The sequence below is a fragment of the Salvelinus fontinalis genome, chromosome 10 (assembly GCF_029448725.1).
Source record: "Salvelinus fontinalis isolate EN_2023a chromosome 10, ASM2944872v1, whole genome shotgun sequence".
Lineage (NCBI taxonomy): Eukaryota > Metazoa > Chordata > Actinopteri > Salmoniformes > Salmonidae > Salvelinus > Salvelinus fontinalis.
In genome coordinates, this window is record NC_074674.1 from 15,410,398 (window position 1) to 15,430,574 (window position 20,177).

Below are 20,177 nucleotides of genomic sequence, written 5' to 3' on the forward strand. Positions count from 1 at the left end.
CAAATCATAACGTCAGTGATCTTCAGTTCTAAAAGTCGAGTTCTAGAAAGATGCAGGAGTTTCCGACTTGGAATTCCGTGTTGGGTGACTGTTCAAAACTATTTTTCCAGTCAGAGATATTTTTTATCCCTGAGTTGCAAATTGTTTTGAATGCACTGAATTTTGATATTTCTGAGTTCGGAATTCCCAGGTGTTTTGTACATGGCATTTGAGCTGAGGGATCCAACAGAGGGTGGACAACAACAAAACGTGTTTCAGTCTCCGCTCCATATGTATTTTAAACAGTCTTTAATATAGCCTAGCATAGGCTAGATCATGTCAAAATGTAGGCTAATAGATTGAAATAATCAAATCTCATATTAAATGCTTTAGGTCATTCAATTTGTGTGCATAAGTTTTAAATGTCACCGTTTAATATTGAGGGAGGCTTAGATGTGATTTAATTATCTTTTGATCTGTGATTTTTTTTTTTATCCTCTGACTTTGCTGTGACCTAGTTACGTAATAATAGCGCTTTTTCTCGTCATACTGTAGAAATCCAATCCATGACTGTGGTTTTTATCTCACATCGCCATCTAGTGAACAAAAACGGGATATCCCTGATTGTGCAGCGTTCCTGGAATTGTTGGGTGGAGTCGAGGATGAGCTTCATTGCAGAGACTTGAATGCCTTTTCAAATTATGATTTATTCTTTAAAAAATAACATAATACAGGAACATTTAAAAGTCGAGATAATACAAAATTAGTATATGTACAAAATTCAGATTTCGGACCATCTGAAATTCCTGATTTTCAGGACTCAACTCGCATTTTGAGAATAAATACTTTACAATTATGACATATATAGCCTTTCTATAATTACTGCTATATTAAAAATCTTCCATTTGTTTTTATCCATTGACAATAAGTGCATCTTAACATTAGGTAAGAATAATCTTTATTCATGCTTAAACAACCTATGAAGATATCGAGCCTGTCCATCAGCTGCCATCAATGAAAATGTTAATTAAACAGTTAAAGAGAGTTATCAACAGTGAAAACACAAAACGATAGCGAGGATATTTATCTCCCACTTCATAATCATTCCTTTATATGCCTATTTGTACAATTTGTATTTTTACATTGGTCTAATGAAGCCTAAAATACACAGAAGTCACTACAGACACTGGAAAGTACTTTTCGGTGAAAATAAATGATATTACATTCACACAATAGGCTCCAATAAAACAAAGCCATATAGTCCTAACTCAAATCAATTCTGACTCTTGTATGAAATGCTTATACGAATGATTATTTGTGTCAACAGAAAATCAGAAAAGTTATAACTGTGGGTTACTTGTCATATCAATGCACATAACTGAGAACAGTGGTGTTTAAACAGCACTGTATACTGTACATTGCTATCTTCACTATCCAGATCTCATATTCGTGTGTGTGTGTGTGTGTGTGTGTGTGTGTGTGTGTGTGTGTGTGTGTGTGTGTGTGTGTGTGTTACTCCAGCCGTTCATCCCCTCTGTTACTCCTAGGACTCTGGACATGTCCGTCTGGCAGTACAACATCCACAGTGTAGCTGATGTTTTTAAACTGCAGTAAGCTGTAGGTGTTGTCAAAATGCAGCATGTCTACACACAGGACACAATACAGAATTAGTCCTGTGTATCTGTTCAGCTGTATCTTTGTATGTATGAGAGTATGTGTTATTTGTATGTGCTGGAGTGTATGTGTGTTTGTATGTACATGTGTATCTGTGAATCATGTGTGTGTGTGTGTATCTTTGTGTGTATGTATCTTAACGTGTATCTGTGTGTGTGTGTGTATGTGTGTGTGCGTGTACTCACAGGTTCCAGGCTCGGGGCAGGTGAGGGAGCGGTCCTCTGGGACCATGTGTGCGTTGTAGCGTTCACTAGGCAGCACCTGCAGCATATCCCCCACCTTCTGATGCACGCCCCCTTCCTGGGTCCGCATGAACACCCCAAAGCAAATGACTGCCCCATCACTGGCAAACCTAGAAGGAGAGGGAGGAGGAAAGGGAGGGAGAGGGGAGACATTGGGAAAAAGCTGGGGAGATAAACGGAGGGAGGAAGGAAGATGGAGAAGAACGGAGGGGGGAGTTTGTAAAGTGGCTTCTTCTCCCCTCCATCTGCACTGATCTGAAATCATCACTTGGTAGGCAAAATCAATATGGAAAACACCCAATCCAGGGTTAGGGGTCAGGGGTAGCTCTAGAGTGTTCGGTCAGACTTAAAGTTACAATATGTCATTTTTTGGGTCGGGATCCGTACTTGGTGAAACTGCCACGACCTTTTGAGATATTACAAAAACAAAGAAGTTACTTCAAACACCGTTGTCTTCCCTTGGACATCATTGCACCTGTGAAGGATGGTTTTGTTCTCTTTTTAACAAAAATATATGCCTTATAGAAATAGGACATGTTAATCACAAAACATAGAGTGACTGCAGAAAAGCTGTTGTTAATCTAGGGTGTCGACTGTGCAAACCACATGGTTGAGGAATGTGTAGGAAAAATGCTGAATAACAAGAAAACAGGAACTGAGGAATGTGTAGGAAAAATGCTGAATAACAAGACAACAGGAACTGAGGAATGTGTAGGAAAAATGCTGAATAACAAGAAAACAGGAACTGAGGAATGTGTAGAAGCCGACAACTCAGCTCAATCTTCACAAACACCATTCCGGACATCTGAATCCTGAGTGCTGTGAGGCTTGGACCACCGATAGGCTAGCAAGTTTAAACCACGCTAAGCCTCTACTTTGACAGGCCAACTCTAAAGTTGGAACTACCTCTGTCACAGTATAAAAGAAGATGTCTGTACTATTTCAGTCAGTTCTCTGCTTTACCCTGCGTGGCGATACAGTGAACCCGTATATACGAAAATTGCATTTACCATTTCTCACTTTGTGTTAAATAAATATAATTAAAGTATATTCGGTGACTCTGAATCACATTTTATCCTGATACCAGATTTGATTGACGCAACCTTTTACACACGTACGATGGGACACCAGAAAATGTACCGCAGATTTTTTTTTTTACATGCTGCCGGATGCTCCACTCCTCCGTTTCATCAACAAAACAAAAGCAATAACAAAGGCGCTGTGGTGAACAGTGGTGTTGTTTCACCTTATGTGTATTTCCGCTTAAAAGTCAAAATTACAGCCAGGGTTGGAAAGTACAGTTGAAGTCGAAAGTTTACATACACCTTAGCCAAATACATTTCAACTCAGTTTTTCACAATTCCAGACGTTTAATCCTAATAAAAATTCCCTGTCTTAGGTCAGTTAGGATCGCCACTTTATTTTAAGAATCTCAAATGTCAGAATAATAGTCTCTGCCTGGCCGGCTCCCTTCTCTCCACTGGGATTCTCTGCCTCTAACCCTATTACAGGGGCTGAGTCACTGGCTTACTGGTGCTCTTCCATGCCGTCCCTATGAGGGGTGCGTCACTTGAGTGGGTTGAGTCACTGACGTGATCTTCCTGTCCGGGTTGGCGCCCCCCTTTGGGTTGTGCCGGGGCGGAAATCTTCATGGGCTATACTCGGCCTTGTCTCAGGATGGTAAGTTGGTGGTTGAAGGTATCCCTCTAGTGGTGTGGGGGCTGTGCTTTGGCAAAGTGGGTGGGGTTATATCCTGCCTGTTTGGCCCTGTCCGGGGGTATCGTCAGACGGGGCCACAGTGTCTCCTGACCCCTCCTGTCTCAGCCTACAGTATTTATGCTGCAGTAGTTTATGTGTCGGGGGGATAGGGTCAGTCTGTTATATCTGGAGTATTTCTCCTATCTTATCCGGTGTCCTGTGTGAATTTAAGTATGCTCTCTAATTCTCTCTCTCTTTTTCTCTCTTTCTTTCTTTCTCTCTCTCAGAGGACCTGAGCCCTAGGACCATGCCTCAGGACTACCTGGCCTGATGACTCCTTGCTGTCCCCAGTCCACCTGGCCGTGCTGCTGCTCCAGTTTCAACTGTTTTGCCTGCAGCTATGGAACCCTGACCTGTTCACCGGACGTGCTACCTGTCCCAGACCTGCTGTTTTCAACTCTCTAGAGACAGCAGGAGCAGTTTAGATACTCTAAATGATCGGCTATGAAAAGCCAACTGACATTTACTCCTGAGGCGCTGACCTGTTGCACCCTCGACAACCACTGTGATTATTATTATTTGACCCTGCTGGTCATCTATGAACATTTGAACATTTTGACCATGTTCTGTTATAATCTCCACCCGGCACAGCCAGAAGAGGACTGGCCAGCCCTCATAGCCTGGTTCCTCTCTAGGTTTCTTCCTTGGTTCTGGCCTTTCTAGTGAGTTTTTCCTAGCCACTGTGCTTCTACACCTGCAGTGCTTGCTGTTTGGGGTTTTAGGCTGGGTTTCTGTACAGCACTTTGTGACATCAGCTGATGTAAGAAGGGCTTTATAAATACATTTGATTGATAGTAGAGAGAATTATTTATTTCAGTTTTTATTTCTTTCATCACTTTCCTAGTGGTTCAGACGTTTACATACACTCAATTAGTATTTGGTAGCATTGCCTTTGAATTGCTTAACTTGTGTCAAATGTTTCGGGTAGCCTTCCACAAGCTTCAAACAATAAGGGGTGAATTTTGGTCCATTCCTCCTGACAGAGCTGGTGTAACTGAGTCAGGTTTGTAGGCCTCCTTGCTTGCACACGGTTTTTCAGTTCTGCTCACAAATTTTCAATGGGATTGAGGTCAGGGATTTGTGATGGCCACTCTAATACCTTGACTTTGTTGTCCTTAAGCCATTTTGCCACAACTTTGGAAGTATGCTTGGACTCATTGTTCATTTGGAAGACCCATTTCCTCATGATGCCATCTATTTTGTGAATTGCACCAGTCCCTTCTGCAGCAAAGCACCCCCCACAACATGATGCTGCCACCCACGTGCTTCACGGTTGGGATGAGGTTCTTCGGCTTGCAAGCCTCCCCCTTTTTCCTCCAAACATAACGATGGTCATAATGGCCAAACAGTTCTATTGTTGTTTCCTCAGACCAGAGGACATTTCTCCAAAAAGTACGACCTTTGTTCCCATGTGCAGTTGCAAACCGTAGTCTGGCTTTTTTATGGCGGTTTTGAGCAGTGGCTTCTTCCTTGCTGAGCGGCCTTTCAGGTTATGACGATATAGGACTCGTTTTACTGTGGATATAGATACTTTTGTACCTGTTTTGACGATATAGGACTCGTTTTACTGTGGATATAGATACTTTTGTACCTGTTTCTTCCAGCATCTTCACAAGGTCCTTTGCTGTTGTTCTGGGATTGATTTGTTCTTTTCGCACCAAAGTACATTCAACTTAGTGTATGTAATCTTCTGACCCACTGGAATTGTGATACAGTGAATTATAAGTAAAATAATCTGTCTGTAAACAATTGTTGGAAAAATTACTTGTGTCATGCACAAAGTAGATGTCCTAACCGACTTGCCAAAACTATAGTTTGCTAACAAGAAATGTGTGGAGTGGTTGAAAAACGAGTTTTAATGATTCCAACCTTATTGTATGTAAACTTCCGACTTCAACTGTATGTACAAATCAAAGTTCCGTTTTAAAACGTTATCCTCTTCTCCTTCATGTTGGCAAGCCTGCCAACCACTTTGTCAACGTCTATGTCCCGCTCAATACAAAGCAAAGTGAGTTTGAATAGTCTAGCATCAATCATGAATGCACGCAAGTAGCTCTTGATGAGCTTCAGGAGGCTGGAATTTAGCCCGGCACTGGCACTGCTGATGGGAATGGTTTTGTAGATTCTATGGAGACTGGTCAGATTTGGATATGCTCGGTGCCTATCGTTGGCAATGAGAAATGGTAGGACTGCGTCTTCTGAGTAGAAATATGCGAGCTCAATCATATTATTTTATGCACCAGGGCGCTTTGGGTTGAGCACAGAGAATACTCGTGCCATTTCTCTAAAGTCGGTAAATCGATTCTCAAACTGACCCATAAAAACATGAATTATGTAATAGTATACATCAACCTTAAGTGTCTTCTGCTTTCCTGAATTGACTCGTCCTCTGTTCCCTCGTCATGAAACCTTTCCCTCTTGCGCGCGCTCTCCTCTGCAAATTCAGTTGTTGCATTGTTTTGTTGGGGCATCGATTTCGCACTGTTCTCCATCTTGTCATAGGGCGCATCCGTCAGATCTCAGCCAGATGTCAATTAAATCAATTAGATCCACGGCATCTCTCAAATTATTTTGTCTGATAGGCTTTTCAGCACGAGAACGGCTCTCTCCAGCTGCATGTTTTCCTGTTCCTCCTCAAATATTTGAATCCTTGTGAGGCTAGAAATCAAAAAGCAGTGTACCCCAAAACTCTTTTGCGCTATTCAAGGAACATGCAGAATCCATTAGAATGAATTCGATGTTGTGTGCACAGAAATGCACATAGGACTCATCATCAAGCTTTGATTATTTGAAACAGCTGTGTAGTACTAAGGGAAAAAACTTACCGTGCACCACTTGGGTTTCCCAGGACCAGGTCTGGGAAATGCTGCCATAACGCAAATGAATGAGTGATTTTTCTTTTTGAACGTTTTTAAAGAAAGATCTCCAATATTTTACTGTCAATAATGCTTTTATCAATTCATTGTCTCTGTTTCTAAATGGGTATAGTGTGATGACAGGAAAACACGAATAATCTTGTGATATCTAGCTATATAATATAGTAGGCTAATTAGTGGAGAGGCAGGTAAAACTGCATACAGGCTCCTCTATAAAACAAAGTGGGATATCACAAGCCCGGATTCAACACAAAAGGCAGGGGCGTAGGCATGGGTGGGCCTGGGTGGACACAGGGCCACCCAATCAGATTGATCAAAAAAAAAAAAAAATACATAATTCTTTAAAAAATACTCCTCAGAAGGCCTATCCACTAATGGATTTCTGTGTACACCCCTGCAAAAATGTTGATCAAAGTGTAATGAAGGAAGGATCGGCATTGAATAGCAATGGAGAGTGGGCATTCATATCCTGATTCCGCTATGTTCAAGTTTATTTGCTGCTAGTCTGTGAATCCCGTTATGCTGTAGACTGTTAGAGTTTGCGAATGCGCAGATTGAGAATGCCCCAGACGGTATACGCAAGATGCGCTGGTCCAAATTGCCTCATGAGGGTTACAGTCATGAAAATTCTGGAAAAGTCATGAAATTTTAATATTGTGTTTTCCTTTTTAAATATATTATCAATCACTGAAAAAGCTACAAATCAGCCATGATCAGAATTAGGCCTACCCTTCAGCGCGTCTCTGTGTGTGTGCTGTGCATCTGCTTGTGTTCCAGTGCAAGTGGGCTGTTGCCTGAGGAGAGAGGGTCATTTCTGCAGCTGGAAGCCTACAAAATAATGATAGACTAGCTATATAGCCAGTTCAAAACATAACTTGCCATGCTACAAGCTCTCTCGCTAGTTAACTATTTAGTTATTTAGCACTAATGTCGTTGACTGTTGAGAAATACATCTGACACCATCATTTGAAAGCGGCGATTTCCCTCTACTAAACAGTAGGCTAGCCACCTAATTCCGACGACAAGGTTATACATGTTAGAGGAATAGCCAAATTGACAAATAGCTTCCATGCTGTGCATAGATATCCCCTGAAACATGACTATTTTAGCCTCATAAGGTTATAGATGAACATGTCTTAGTTAGCTACCTTGCTTTGAAGTAACCTTTTTATCCCTGATTCATTGAATGAGGGAATAAATGTATAAAGACAAAAAAGTATTTGGTTGCATTGTTGATAAGCAGACTCAGTGTGTTTCAGGGCCTGCACACCCAGTATCTCTCCAGATGGTTGACCACATGTGTTTTATACAGTGTAGTTATTCTACTTTGTAGAAGGTCTATGTGCCTTGATCAAGGGCGCAATGGCAGGAGATAGTAGGCCTACATGGAATCAGAGACCAGCAGCCTTCTAGTGTCAATACTACATTTACTGTATGCTGACTTTTTCATGTAGGCTACATAGAAACGCCACCAATTATTGGTAATGGACATTTGGTTAAAAGTCATGAAATTCCATCTGTCAAAATGTGTATGAACCCTTCACAGTGAATAACCAGAGGTCTCTATAGCATAATGTCATTTGGGAATTTCTGTGAACATGGACCAACTTGAAAAAAGACAGCTCCTGCACCTCTTTCATCCCGTCAAGCACTGGTTTTATCCTTTCTGGTTGTTTATTATGTCACTGGACGTGGCTGGCCTCCACGCTGGGAGCCATTACGTCATCTTCTGCCGTATCACACACTAACCTCACATGGTAACTGAGGTACTCACTACCATCTGCTGGATCACTACAGGATTGCACCATATATTACGCTATTCCACAATTTAAGGTGTTTTACCAAGGCTTCATACAGCAGTACTATGTCGCCTTTAGAACGTGATCCATTAACATGCCCAGATTGTTTTTTATGACGTGCCCTGCCCCGCAAATGACCCGCAAAATCGTTCTCTTGTCCCGTATTTGGGCTTTTTAGATGTGATCCCCCTAACCCAGAAGTTGGTCCTGGAATTATTGTAATCAAAAGAAGAGACTTTTAAATTTCTTCAAAACAAGTCAACTTTAACATTTAATTAGTGCAGTAATGGAGCTTGTCAACGAGACCCCGTAGCATTTTATAGCAAAGTCCATCCTCCTGGATGTTCATGACAAATCACAGATGAGAGAATTTATACAAAGGCACATTTTGCTCTCATGCAACAGACATCAAGATTTACATGGTTCCAAATATACATGGTGCCTAGAATACTAAATCCTTTCTTTAAAGAAACTGGAAATTGGTTCTCCCTGTTACCCGAAAGACACACAGACACTAATCATGGAACGGAATGTTGTTTTTATCACCAATCCATCGAAAATCTACTGTCAGTGTTAAATCTCTCAGAGGCCCACTTTCAGTCCACACACACAGATTGTGTTCTAAAAAACGATTCTGTTGCATAAAACAACCATTTGATGCAGTAGCAGTATTCCAAAACTTTTTTGGCCCCCAACCCTATTTGTTTTTATGACCACACCATGTAAAAAAAAAAAACGTTATGTAATCAACAGGCAATGTTTACTTTCTTAATTTGGTCTACGAAGGTCTATTACAAATCTGTCTGACAGTATTTTTGTTTCGTTTCTTTTACCCCTTTTTCTCCCCAATTTCGTGATATCCAATTGATAGGTACAGTCTTGTCCCATCGCTGCAACTCCCGTACGGACTCGGGAGAGGCAATGGTTGAGAGCCATACCTCCTCCGAAACACGTCTGGCTGTATTTTTGGCAGTATTTCATTTTGAAGACAGTTTGGTTTGATGTGACTGAAATGTATTAGAAAGGTATTGGGAGTTCAGAAGATCATCAGGCAATACTGTTGTATGGTTTTCTTCCCGAGACCTCAACCCCATCTAACACCTTTGGGATGAACTGGAACAAAGACTGCGAGCCAAGCCTAATCGCCCCAACATTAGTGCCCTAGCTCACAAATACTCATGGCTGAATGGAAGCAAGTCCCCGCAGCAATGTTCCAACATCTAGTGGAAAGCCTTCCCAGAAGAGTGGAGACTGTTACAGCAGCAAAGGGGGGGGGGGGGGGGGGGCAACCTCATATTAATGATTTTGTTATGAGATGTTCGACGAGCAGGTGTCCACATATTTTTGGGCCATTTAGTGTATCACTGAGCTGTGACAATGCACCTTGATATGGCCTATAATGGAACATATTGACTGCACTGTCAAACAAAGCTGCCAGGTCTGAGTACAGGGTGTTAAACTTCCTGTGGAATGGTTGAGGCTCCCAGGTGCTGATGGTAGAGGTCTGCTGCTTCCAAAGATCCTGGCAGTAGCTCTTCAGAAATGATCTTCTTGCTCGCACCTTGAGCCAGCAGATTTGGAATTCCTTGGCCTTTTAAATAAGTGGTATGAATGAGTAATATGAAACAAACATCAAAACAAGTACAAATGAATCATTCATTATAAGTCACATCCCAGATGATACAGATCCTCTGAAGTTCGTGTGAAGTCATACTTAACTGCAACAATCCACATGGTTTTATTAGTGAGGTAACTACCGGTAAGTGAACGAACAAAGCTTTCCGTCAGGTTTTAATCAGGGAAGTCTTTAATGACTCAAGTTTGGTGTTCAATACAGACATTGACCCTAATTCTTTGCTGCTCAGGATGTGTGAGAAAATATTTGTCCTTTTATTTTTAAACCAAGGTTCAAATCCCAGAGGAGTTTGAAAATGAAACATTTGTCTGGATCAATAACGTAATTGGTCTCTAAGGTCTATATAGTGTAGTTGGTCTACGATCTGGTTGGTCTAGAAAGGTTGGAGGGGTGGGTGGAAGTAGGAATAGTACAAGATCTGTTTTAGTATGGTTGTATGGTTGAAAAGCTTTTAGTGGATAGAATGTGTGGAGTCATTGTTGATCTAACAGTGGGAGGTTTAGAATATTGAAGAAATACCCTGAGTTCTGACAGGTGGGCAGGTGCTGAATTTTATTCAGCTTTGTGCATGAGGAGCAGAACTTAAATGTCAATCCTCACTTTCATGGCGAGTCAGTGTAAATCGCGGAGTACAGGAATGATGGGGTAACAGGTGGGTGTTGATGAGAATCAGCTTTTTGTGCATGTTGGAGTCAGTTGATGATGTGAGGGGAGACCACTGAGTAGGGCATTGCAGTAATATGTGGGAGAACATGAATTTATGCATCTTTAGTTGATTCAAGTATTACAACCAGTGAAACAAATGTTAATAGACATTATTCTAATAGGGCATAGTGCTGATCAACATGCTTGTGAATATATGTTTTCAGAAATAACCCAGAGGCCCACACTCTTCACCTGATGCCAGAGCCTCCTGGGGTGCCAGGCCTGTGTGAGTGGGCACAGAACTCATCACAGTGCCTAAAGTGCCGGGTAAGAGGGTCCACCAGAACACCAGTGGGCGAAATGTAGAAATCGGACCTTTCTGCAGCAGGTAGCTCTGGCCAGGCAGCTTCATCTTGGAACAGGTTGAGGGGCTAATTTACTTCCACTAGCTCGCATGACTACAGCCAGTAACCAGGTAGTGCTAGCTAGTCAGCTAGTGCAAGCCAACTTTATTCAGTTGTTGAGTTTGTTCTATTGGCATGCTAACTTTATAATAAGTTCTGCATCTTAGCTAACATTAGTATTTTTTATCTTCCGGTCACACTCGCAGTCTAATCCCTTCTTTGTTCTGCCAATCTAGTCTGTAAACACACCCCCTAAACCAGGTGAATATGCTATGAGGGGGAGTGTACTTTCAGGTATGAACAAAACAAAAATTAGTTTTTATAAATGTTATTTGTTTTCCGTTATTCCATGTGCAATTGCCACAATAAATGAAAGTGTATTTCTGATTTTCAAATTCAGAAATGAAAACTAGCCGTTTTCCACTCTTCGTTTTGACTTGTAAATCAAAATAACAAAACGTACATGGACCTACACATGAAATGAACGCAATATCTAATATATTCAAACGTAGTGCATAAAACATTAGGTAGACCTGCTCTTCTCATGACATAGCTTTCACCTGGTCAGTCTATGATCCCTTATTGATGTCACTTGTTAAATCCACTTCAATCTGAAGGTGAAGAGGAGGAGACATGTTAAATAAGGATTTTTAAGCATTGGAGCAATTGAGACATGTGTATGTGGCCATTCAGAGGGTGAATGCGCAAGACAACAGATTGAAGTGGCGTTGAACAGAACTGAAACGCTGCTGGGTTTTTCATGCTCAACAGTTTCCTGTGTGTATCAAGAATGGTTCACCAGCCAAAGGACATCCAGTTCATTTGACACAACTGCGGGAAGCATTGAAGTCAACATGGGCCAGCATCCCTGTAGAATGCTTTTGAGTCCATGACCTGCCGAATTGGGGCTGTTATGAGGGCAAAAGGGGGTGCAACTCAATATTGGGAAGGTGTTCCTAATGTTTTGTACAATGTATATTGAAATGTATATTGAAATATTGAATATGCAATTACATTTCAATTGAGTTTTAAAACTTAATGCAGTATTCATTCAATTCCGTTTCAAATCATGAAATACAAGTTACATTTATGAATTCAATGATTCAATTTGTGGAAGGAAAAAACATCGAATTCAATATCCTAAAACACTTTCTTTCTTTTTTTTACGTAATTGATGTGACTCAGCGGGGAGGTAATAGATCCAACGGGATATGTCGAGTTGTTTGGGAACTCGGCTGGGGTGTTCAGAGATAGTTATTTTATGTAAACCATTTATTTTCCTTTTATGTGAACGCAGCTGTAACTACTATCCACCTTTACCCAGAGATGACTTGCACTAAAGTTCCATTACTGTTCGATGACGATGACTAGTACCGTAAATCTATTGACATGGAACTGCCATGGTCTAGGTCATGCAATAAAACGGAAAAAGATACTATGTGCTCTAAAAAAGGAAAAAGCAGACATCTCGCTATTGCAAGAGACACACCTCTGTGATGCTGAACATGCCAAACTCCGCAGAGCTTGGGTGGGACAGGTGTATTTCTCATCTTTCAAACTGATAGATATCTGGAGAGAGACTAATAGCTTGTCTATGGACTATACATACTACTCTAATGTCCATAACACCTACTCCCGTATAGATGACATTTTTATCCCAAAGACTTTCATAAATTCAGCCACGTGTACAATCGGACCCATAGCACTTTCAGATCACGCCTTTGTCCACCTCCGCTTTGACCTCTGCAAAAACACCCCGAGGTAAAAGAGCTGGAAATTCAACACCTCCATGCTATCAAACGAAGCATTCCATACATTGGTAACTACATGGATAGACAACTACACACAAGACAACAAAGATTCTCCTGTTTCTCCGGCCACAATGTGGGACGCTGCTAAAGCCACACTAAGAGGTCATCTAATTGCATATGCGTCCTCTAAGAAAAAAGCAATGGAAGCACACAGGCTAGATATGGAGAGGGAGCTGGAACGCTGTGAAAAAGTACATAAACAATCCCCAGACAGCACCCCCTGGAGTCAATTTAAAGCAGCCAAAGCCAAACTGAATTTGGACTATACTCGGGAGATTTAAAAAAAAGTGTTCTTTACTAAACAGAAATACCATGAGTATAGCAATAGGCCTAGTAGATTGCTTGCTTATCAATTAAAAAAAGAGCAGTCAGAGCGTACAATTATGGCTATCCGAACAGCAGAGGACAAGGTCACATATGACCCAAAAAATATCAATTTAACTTTTCATGATTTTTACTGCAAACTATATACCTCTGAGAGCAAACACACGGAGGCAGAACTCCACTCCTTCCTAGAAGGAATCTCGCTACCTAAACTATCAGAGACCGACCGAGAAGATCTCAACTCCCCCTTCACTCCTGAGGAGATCCTGGAGGCAATTACCTCCATGCCACCTAACAAGTCCCCAGGCCCAGATGGATCCCCCACAATTCCTCAGTATGGCACGTTTTCAGGTTATAAGATTAATTTTAACAAATCCACTGTCTGCCCTCTCAATATTACACTCACCAGTTCTATGAAGACACTATGCCCATTCCAATGGAAGACACAGGGGTTTCAATACATTGGGATCTTCATAACACCAGATCTGAATAGGCTTTTCAATGAGAATTATCTTCCACTCCTGGATCGAATCAAGAACAACCTCCAAACCTGGATCTCCCTCCCAATTAGCTTAGTAGGAAGAATCAATGTAATCCGTATGAACATCCTCCCTAGACTGAACTATTTATTTCAGATGCTCCCATGCTATCTCCCAGCTTCCTTTTTCAAAACAATTAACCAAAGCATCACCAAATTTATATGGGGCAATAAAAAACCTAGGATCAAGCTCTCCACTCTATCGAAACCTGAATCTAAGGGTGGTCTTGCCCTTCCCTCCCTTCAATTGTACTACTGGTCTGCCCAAATCCGCAACATGCTAACATGGATCACAAACAGACAAGAGTCAACGTGGATCCAGATAGGAGCCCAATCCTGTGGTTCATTGCCACTAAGCTCAACTATATTCATTAATAACTTTAGTGAAGTGGGCAACATAGCCAAAACATTTGTGATTTACAGCACCCTACTAGCATGGAGGGACTGTAAGAAATACCTGGGCATCTCCTCCCAAATATGTTCTCACTCGCCTATAGTAGGCAACCCAGACTTGCCAAAAGCCCTGAGGGATGCCAACTTTAATCTTTGGCATACTCTAGGAATCAGGACCTTTTCAGACCTATTTCATCAGAAGACCACTACACTGAAATCCTTTCAAGAGCTCTGCAGTGAATTCAATGTGCCAAGATCCCATTTTTTTAAAATATATATCTTCAAATTAGACATGCCATCTCCTCATTTACTTCCAAGAGGAGGTTTAGAACTCAGTTGAATGAAGTTGAAACCCTTCTTGTCACAGCACAATCCATTAAAGGCAAAATATCTTATATCTATAGACTCCTTTCTGAGAAAGGAGGCTCCTCCTTTACTCCTTTGAAAATAATCTGGGAAAAGGACCTTGGTCTGACTATCAGTGATGAGTTATGGGCGGAGGTTTGCGACAGGGTATACTGCTCCTCTACTAATGTAAAAATGAAAGAATCTAATTACAATTTTATTACACTCCCTTGAGACTCCATAAAATAAAAACAGACATTTCTCCTAACTGTAAAAGATGTACCTCAAAGTGAAACCTATATGCATGTATTTTGGACCTGTAGAGAGATTGCCAGATTTTGGCAATCTATACATACTGCTGCACAGAAAATACTAGATGTACAGTTTGAATGACCCCGTGTCTCTATCTTCTTAATGCCCAGCAGGACTTTGTTCTTGATCCTGACAGAGAAAATATGCTCATGACCATTACATACTTTGCTAAGAAATGTATTCTTCTATTGTGGGCCTCTAGTACCTCTCCTACATTTAAAATGTGGATTGACCAGATTGTTGACTTTCTCCCTCTTGAAAAGCTCACTTATGACCTCCACAGGAGACAGCCCAAGTTTGATAGACTCTGGTCTCCACTACTCAACTATTTTTCAAATTGGACAGAGTGAATGGGGGGGATCAGGGAGATGAGCAGATGCGTGTTGTGTAAGGTGCTGTAAAATCTAAAAACTAATTATTGGCTCGTCATATCAGCTAAGGCTGGAAATAGCTAATAAGAACCTTGATAGTGCTGCTGCAAGTTCTATATTGAAAATGCTGTTATAATTATTATTTGTGTGTATGTGTGTGTGTGTATGTATGTATGTATGTATGTATGTGTATATATGTATGTATGTATATATAAAACTTTTTTTTTAAAATTATTATTAATATTATTTATTTTTTTAAAGTCTGTCACATCTGTGAATGTGGAATGTGTTTGGTTGGTTGATTGAAACTTAATAAAACTTTAAATAAAAAAAAATAAAAAAACGTATTTCAAACTCAATTTCTTTTGGCACTGAAATCACTCCTTAACACTAGGCGTTTAAGTTGAGTGCGTAGCCTACCTTGTCCGTTGACTGTAGAATGGAAAAGAGCCAGTGTAGTCGCACACAGTTACACCACCAGAGAAATCATATCTCCATGAGGGACAGAAGAGACTTGACAGAACCTAAATCAAATACTAAAAGATCACCAGGTGTTCTCTTTCTGTCACTAGTGCCACTAGGGAGGGCCTACACAAACTAACAAAAGTCTTCATCTATGATCCAATCAGATTTGGCAAATACATTTAAAAATAAATTACAAAAATGTTTCAACTACATTTACATTATAAACTCATAAGTCAGCGTTTTCTAAACTAAGGGTCGCCTGATTTGAAAATGGGGTCGCAAGAGAAACTCTGGAGAGAAAAAAAATGTGCCGTTTGGTTCATAGAACCGTTGTTACGTGAGTAACCTCCGATATCCACTAAATGCGGTCGTGACAGAGCGATTTCTGTTTTCTTACGAATGTGGATCTAACTTTTGAACGGTTTCCCTGCTCAAGAGTCTTGTTAGAACAGAGAGGATAAGACCAAGCACCAAATCAAACTTGGGGAAAAAAAGAAAGCAATGAGTATATTTTCTACACAGATGAACATGCACAATTATTGCCTGAAGACCTTTCTGATGCGTTTTAGTCACTTCAAACCATACTTCCTTCAAATTGAAATACTTTGAATGTACTGTCAGACTGATTTGTTACAGACTGTCAGGGACACAAATAAAAAACCAAAAAATTGGCTGTTAATTACGTCGTTTTTTTACATGGTGTGGTCCATCAGTCAATAACACTAAATCAGAAATACAAAAGCAATTTACATAAAGCTATGATTTTATTTAGTCAAGTTGAAATATTTATAAATTAATATTGTTTGAAGAGCTCAATGAGACCCAGATACCAGGTTTACCAAATAAAGCTGGTGTTAATGAATAAATACGGGTGAATTACATAAAACAATACATTTGAACGTTTTTTTTTTTAAAGCAAAAATATACTTCTGAATTGGATTATTATTTTTTGAACTGGAAAGTTTTCTTAAATCACTAATAGTGAGAAGAATACATTTACCACGAAAACAAATGTACTCCTGATACAAATGACAGAAAACCTATCATTATGTACATTTCTTGAAAACTATTCTCACGCTCTCCATCTCTCATGTGAATGTTCACATAAATGGAGCATTTACTTTAGATAACAGTTGGAGCTCCTAACAAGAACTTAAAGACCTCAGTTGTTGAATATAAAATCAAAATATGTTGACTAGTCCCCGATTCACAGTCAGCTTGTAGCACATACATGAGTCACAGCAGCAGTTACCCTTAACCACAGATCAGATTACCTAACCCAAACCCAAATCTTAACCACTAGAAGATTAAACATTACCTTAACCTGGTGGTTAATGGCAACGTTTTCTTATGAAATCCTTCTCTTAGGTGAACTACACATTTCTCCCAAGTCTGGAGCCTAAATACTGTACATAAGATTCTGTAAGTGACTGACATTAACAAGACAGGGCACAGTCCTCACAATAGAAAATGTAGAATCGCAGAGGACAGAAACTATCAGGTAAGCTAAGCAATGTGCAAGTGAGGATACATCAGCCACCTTTAAATCCGTAATTTATGCAGCACATCCTGTTACTGCTGGACAGGACATGAGACCTAGAACATATAACACTACCATATATGGAAGCATTGAGGTGACGCAATGTGTGTGTGTGTGGGGGAGGTGTGCAGATCCTCTCAAGCTCTCAGGTTGGATGGGGAGCGTTGCTGCACAGCTATTTTCAGGTCTCTTCAGAGATGTTAGATCGGGTTCAAGTCTGGGCAACTCAAGGACATTCAGAGACTTGTCCCAAAGCCACTCCTGTGTTGTCTTGGCTGTGTGCTTAGGGTCATTGTTCTGTTGGAAGGTGAACCTTCGTCCCAGTCTGAGGTCCTGAACACTGGAGCAGGTTTTCATCAAGAATCTTTCTGTAATTTGCTCCGTTCACCTTTCCCTTGATCCGGACTAGTCTCCCAGTCCCTGCCGCTAAAAAACATCCCCACAGTATGATGCTGCCACCACCATGCTTCACCGTAGGGATGGTGCCATGTTTCCTCCAGACGTGACCCTTGGCATTCAGGCCAAAGAGATCAGTCTTGGTTTCATCAGGCCAGAGAATCTTGTTTCTCATGCTCTGAGAGTCTTTAGGTGGCAAACTCCGAGCAGGCTGTCATGTGCCTTTTACTGAGGAGTTGCTTCCGTCTGGCCACTCTACCACAAAGACCTGATTGGTGGAGTGCTGCAGAGATGGTTGTCTTTCTGGAAGGTTCTCCAATCTCCACAGATAACTCTAGCGCTCTGTCAGAGTGACCATCGGGCTCTTGGTCACCTCCCTGACAAAGGCCCTTCTCCCCCGATTGCTGAGTTTGGCGAGGCGGCCAGTTCTAGGAAAAGTCTTGGTGGTTCCAAACTTCTTCCATTTAAGACTGATTGAAGCCACTGTGTGTTTGGGGACCTTCAATGCTGCAGAAATGTTTTGGCACCCTGCCCCAGGTCTGTGCCTCAACACAATCCTGTCCCGGAGCTCTACGGACAACTCCTTCGACCTCATGGCTTGGTTATGCTCTGACATGCACTGTCAACTGTGGGACCTTATAAAAACAGGCGTGTGCCTTTCCAAATCATGTTCAATCAATTGACTTTAACACAGGTGGACTCAAATCAAGTTGTAGAAACATCTCAAGGATGATCAATAGAAACAGGATGCACCTGAGCTCAATTTTCGAGCCTCATAGCAAAGGGTCTGAAAACTTACTTAAATAAGGTATCTGTTTATTTCTAAAAACCTGTTTTCGCTTTGTCATGAGGTGTTGCGTAGATTGATGAGGTACAATTTTTATTGAATCAATTTCAAAATAAGGCTGTAACCAAACAAAATGTTGAAAAAGTCAAGGGGTCTGAATACAATTTTTTTGACCGGTACCGGGTACTTTCCGAAGAGTCTTGCGAGGCCTGTGGGCATCCTAGAGGAAAACAACTGACATGTGCGTGGTCGTGAGTCTCACCTTTACACATAGGGGTCATATTAGTGTGTCCCAAACGGTTCGGACGCTACAGACAGAAGTTGGCAGTTCGTCTGTACCGACTGCAGGCAAGTCCCAAGACGCTTGTGGGGGACGTAGAGCAAAATGGAGAACACCCTCGTGTTCGTGAGAGTCTCATCTTTCCAAAGAGGAAAGTGAATCAATGCCTTTTTATTTATATTTTTGCAAAATGTTCATGTTTTGCAGCAGTATTTGGTTCAACTTGGTGGACTTACCCCACTGGTTTGTTACATTTCAGTTGACATCAAGGGGACTAAAGGAAACTCTTCACATATTTTTCTCTGTGCTCCTCTGAATTTATCGGTACTACACCTGCGAAAGTGACTCAGCTAGCCAACATCCTATCAAAAATATGAACTTTGAGTCCATTTAAGGAACTGTTCCAAAAATAGTACTTTAAGCTTAAAAAAAAATCTAAATATAATTTGTATATGCGACATATACGTTCTATACATTTGGACAAGACGGGACAGTGAGTTGTGTCAGGGAACTTCCCACATAACATCCATAGATACCACTGGTCTGGTCTGCCACTGTTGAAGAGAGAGGAAGTTTGAAACGTCATTCTAGAATGGCAGGCTTGTGAGAAGCTACTTCAGAATTGCCACATAGGCCATTTCCTCATTCTAAAATAGCATTCACATCCTCAAATGACGATTAACGTTTCACATCGACAGAGTCCCGTGCTGCTCTTCTCAAGCGTGGTATACAGCTGTCAATCAAGTAACATACTTCGTTATAATTCATAATTTCTTACCATGTGGTCATTCTAAATATACAGTGAAGACATCTTTGTTTGTTGGAAACATTCATCAAGGTCCTCCTTGACTGGCTGACAGACAGATACCAGCAAGGAGCCAAGAAGGCAGAACAGGAAGAGCTGAGAATAGTCAGTGTCAGGATAGTTTGGGTTGTTTTTTTGGTTGTTGTTTAGTGTTTGGCCTTGTGTGTTAAAGCAGCGTTGGTGACGTTTCTCAGACAGAAAGTCGCGTCAGTGTTCCAGTTTCCCCACTGTCCATCCAGGAACAAAGGCCTACACCTCTGGCCTCCAGTGGGAGATTATGTGGGAATGTCCTGCCATTGGCGGCATGTGTCTTTAGTTCAGTCGTTAGCTACGCCTGATTGGCTGGGCATGTCTTCTCAGCCCGGTCACAAGCCATGTCTTAATGGCTGTTTGTGTCCTCAGGTCCTGCCAGCTTGTCCATGGTCCTCTGAGCTCTAGCGTTTTTCTCTGTGCAAAGACATCCAGGCTGCGTATGTCTAAAAGTTTGCATGTGTGCAAATGAACTTGCGTGTTTATGTGCGTGTTTTGTATTTGCACGTACTGTGTGTGTTTAAAAGTTTGTGTGTTTCCATGTGTGAGACTAACTGTGTGTGTGTGTGTGTGTGTGTGTGTGTCTGTGTGTTAAATGGTGTGTGTGATGTAGAAGATAAACTCCATGTCCATGGCTGTCTGTGGCACGCTGGCCAAGCCGCCGTGGATGACGGGGATCAGAGCGCTGTCCAGCTCGTTCATATAGCGCTGGGGTAGGAGCCTGCCTCCCGAACCCGCCTGGTACTCCACCTGAGACGCACACAAAC

At 41.3% G+C, this 20,177-nt stretch overlaps 2 protein-coding genes across 5 annotated transcripts in view; both read right to left on the reverse strand.

The window, feature by feature from the left end:
- Positions 1-920: 920 nt before the first annotated feature.
- LOC129863684 (SEC14-like protein 3) lies at positions 921-6,760 on the reverse strand. Of its 3 annotated transcripts, none has more exons than XR_008761005.1 (3): positions 6,006-6,462; positions 1,839-2,058; positions 921-1,622 (listed from the first exon to the last, which is right to left on the reverse strand). XR_008761005.1 is itself a non-coding variant. In XM_055935840.1 (3 exons), exons 1-3 carry the CDS (start codon positions 6,524-6,526, stop codon positions 1,492-1,494), a joined length of 399 nt encoding a protein of 132 aa, XP_055791815.1. In that variant the 5' UTR covers positions 6,527-6,760; the 3' UTR covers positions 921-1,491. The 3 variants fall into 3 exon arrangements, 2 of the variants coding, with proteins under 2 accessions (XP_055791815.1, XP_055791814.1); XM_055935840.1 differs by lacking the exon at positions 6,006-6,462 and adding an exon at positions 6,479-6,760; XM_055935839.1 differs by having other exon boundaries at positions 1,839-2,005.
- A 9,557-nt stretch (positions 6,761-16,317) lies between these two features.
- The window catches only part of LOC129863685 (zinc finger FYVE domain-containing protein 16-like), a 45,220-nt gene continuing 41,360 nt past the window's right edge, over positions 16,318-20,177 (reverse strand). For both annotated transcript variants that reach the window (XM_055935842.1, XM_055935841.1), the window contains exon 16: positions 16,318-20,160. In XM_055935842.1, the coding sequence (XP_055791817.1) occupies positions 20,002-20,160 (159 nt within the window). In that variant the 3' untranslated portion in view covers positions 16,318-20,001. The remainder of the gene's footprint in view (positions 20,161-20,177) is intronic.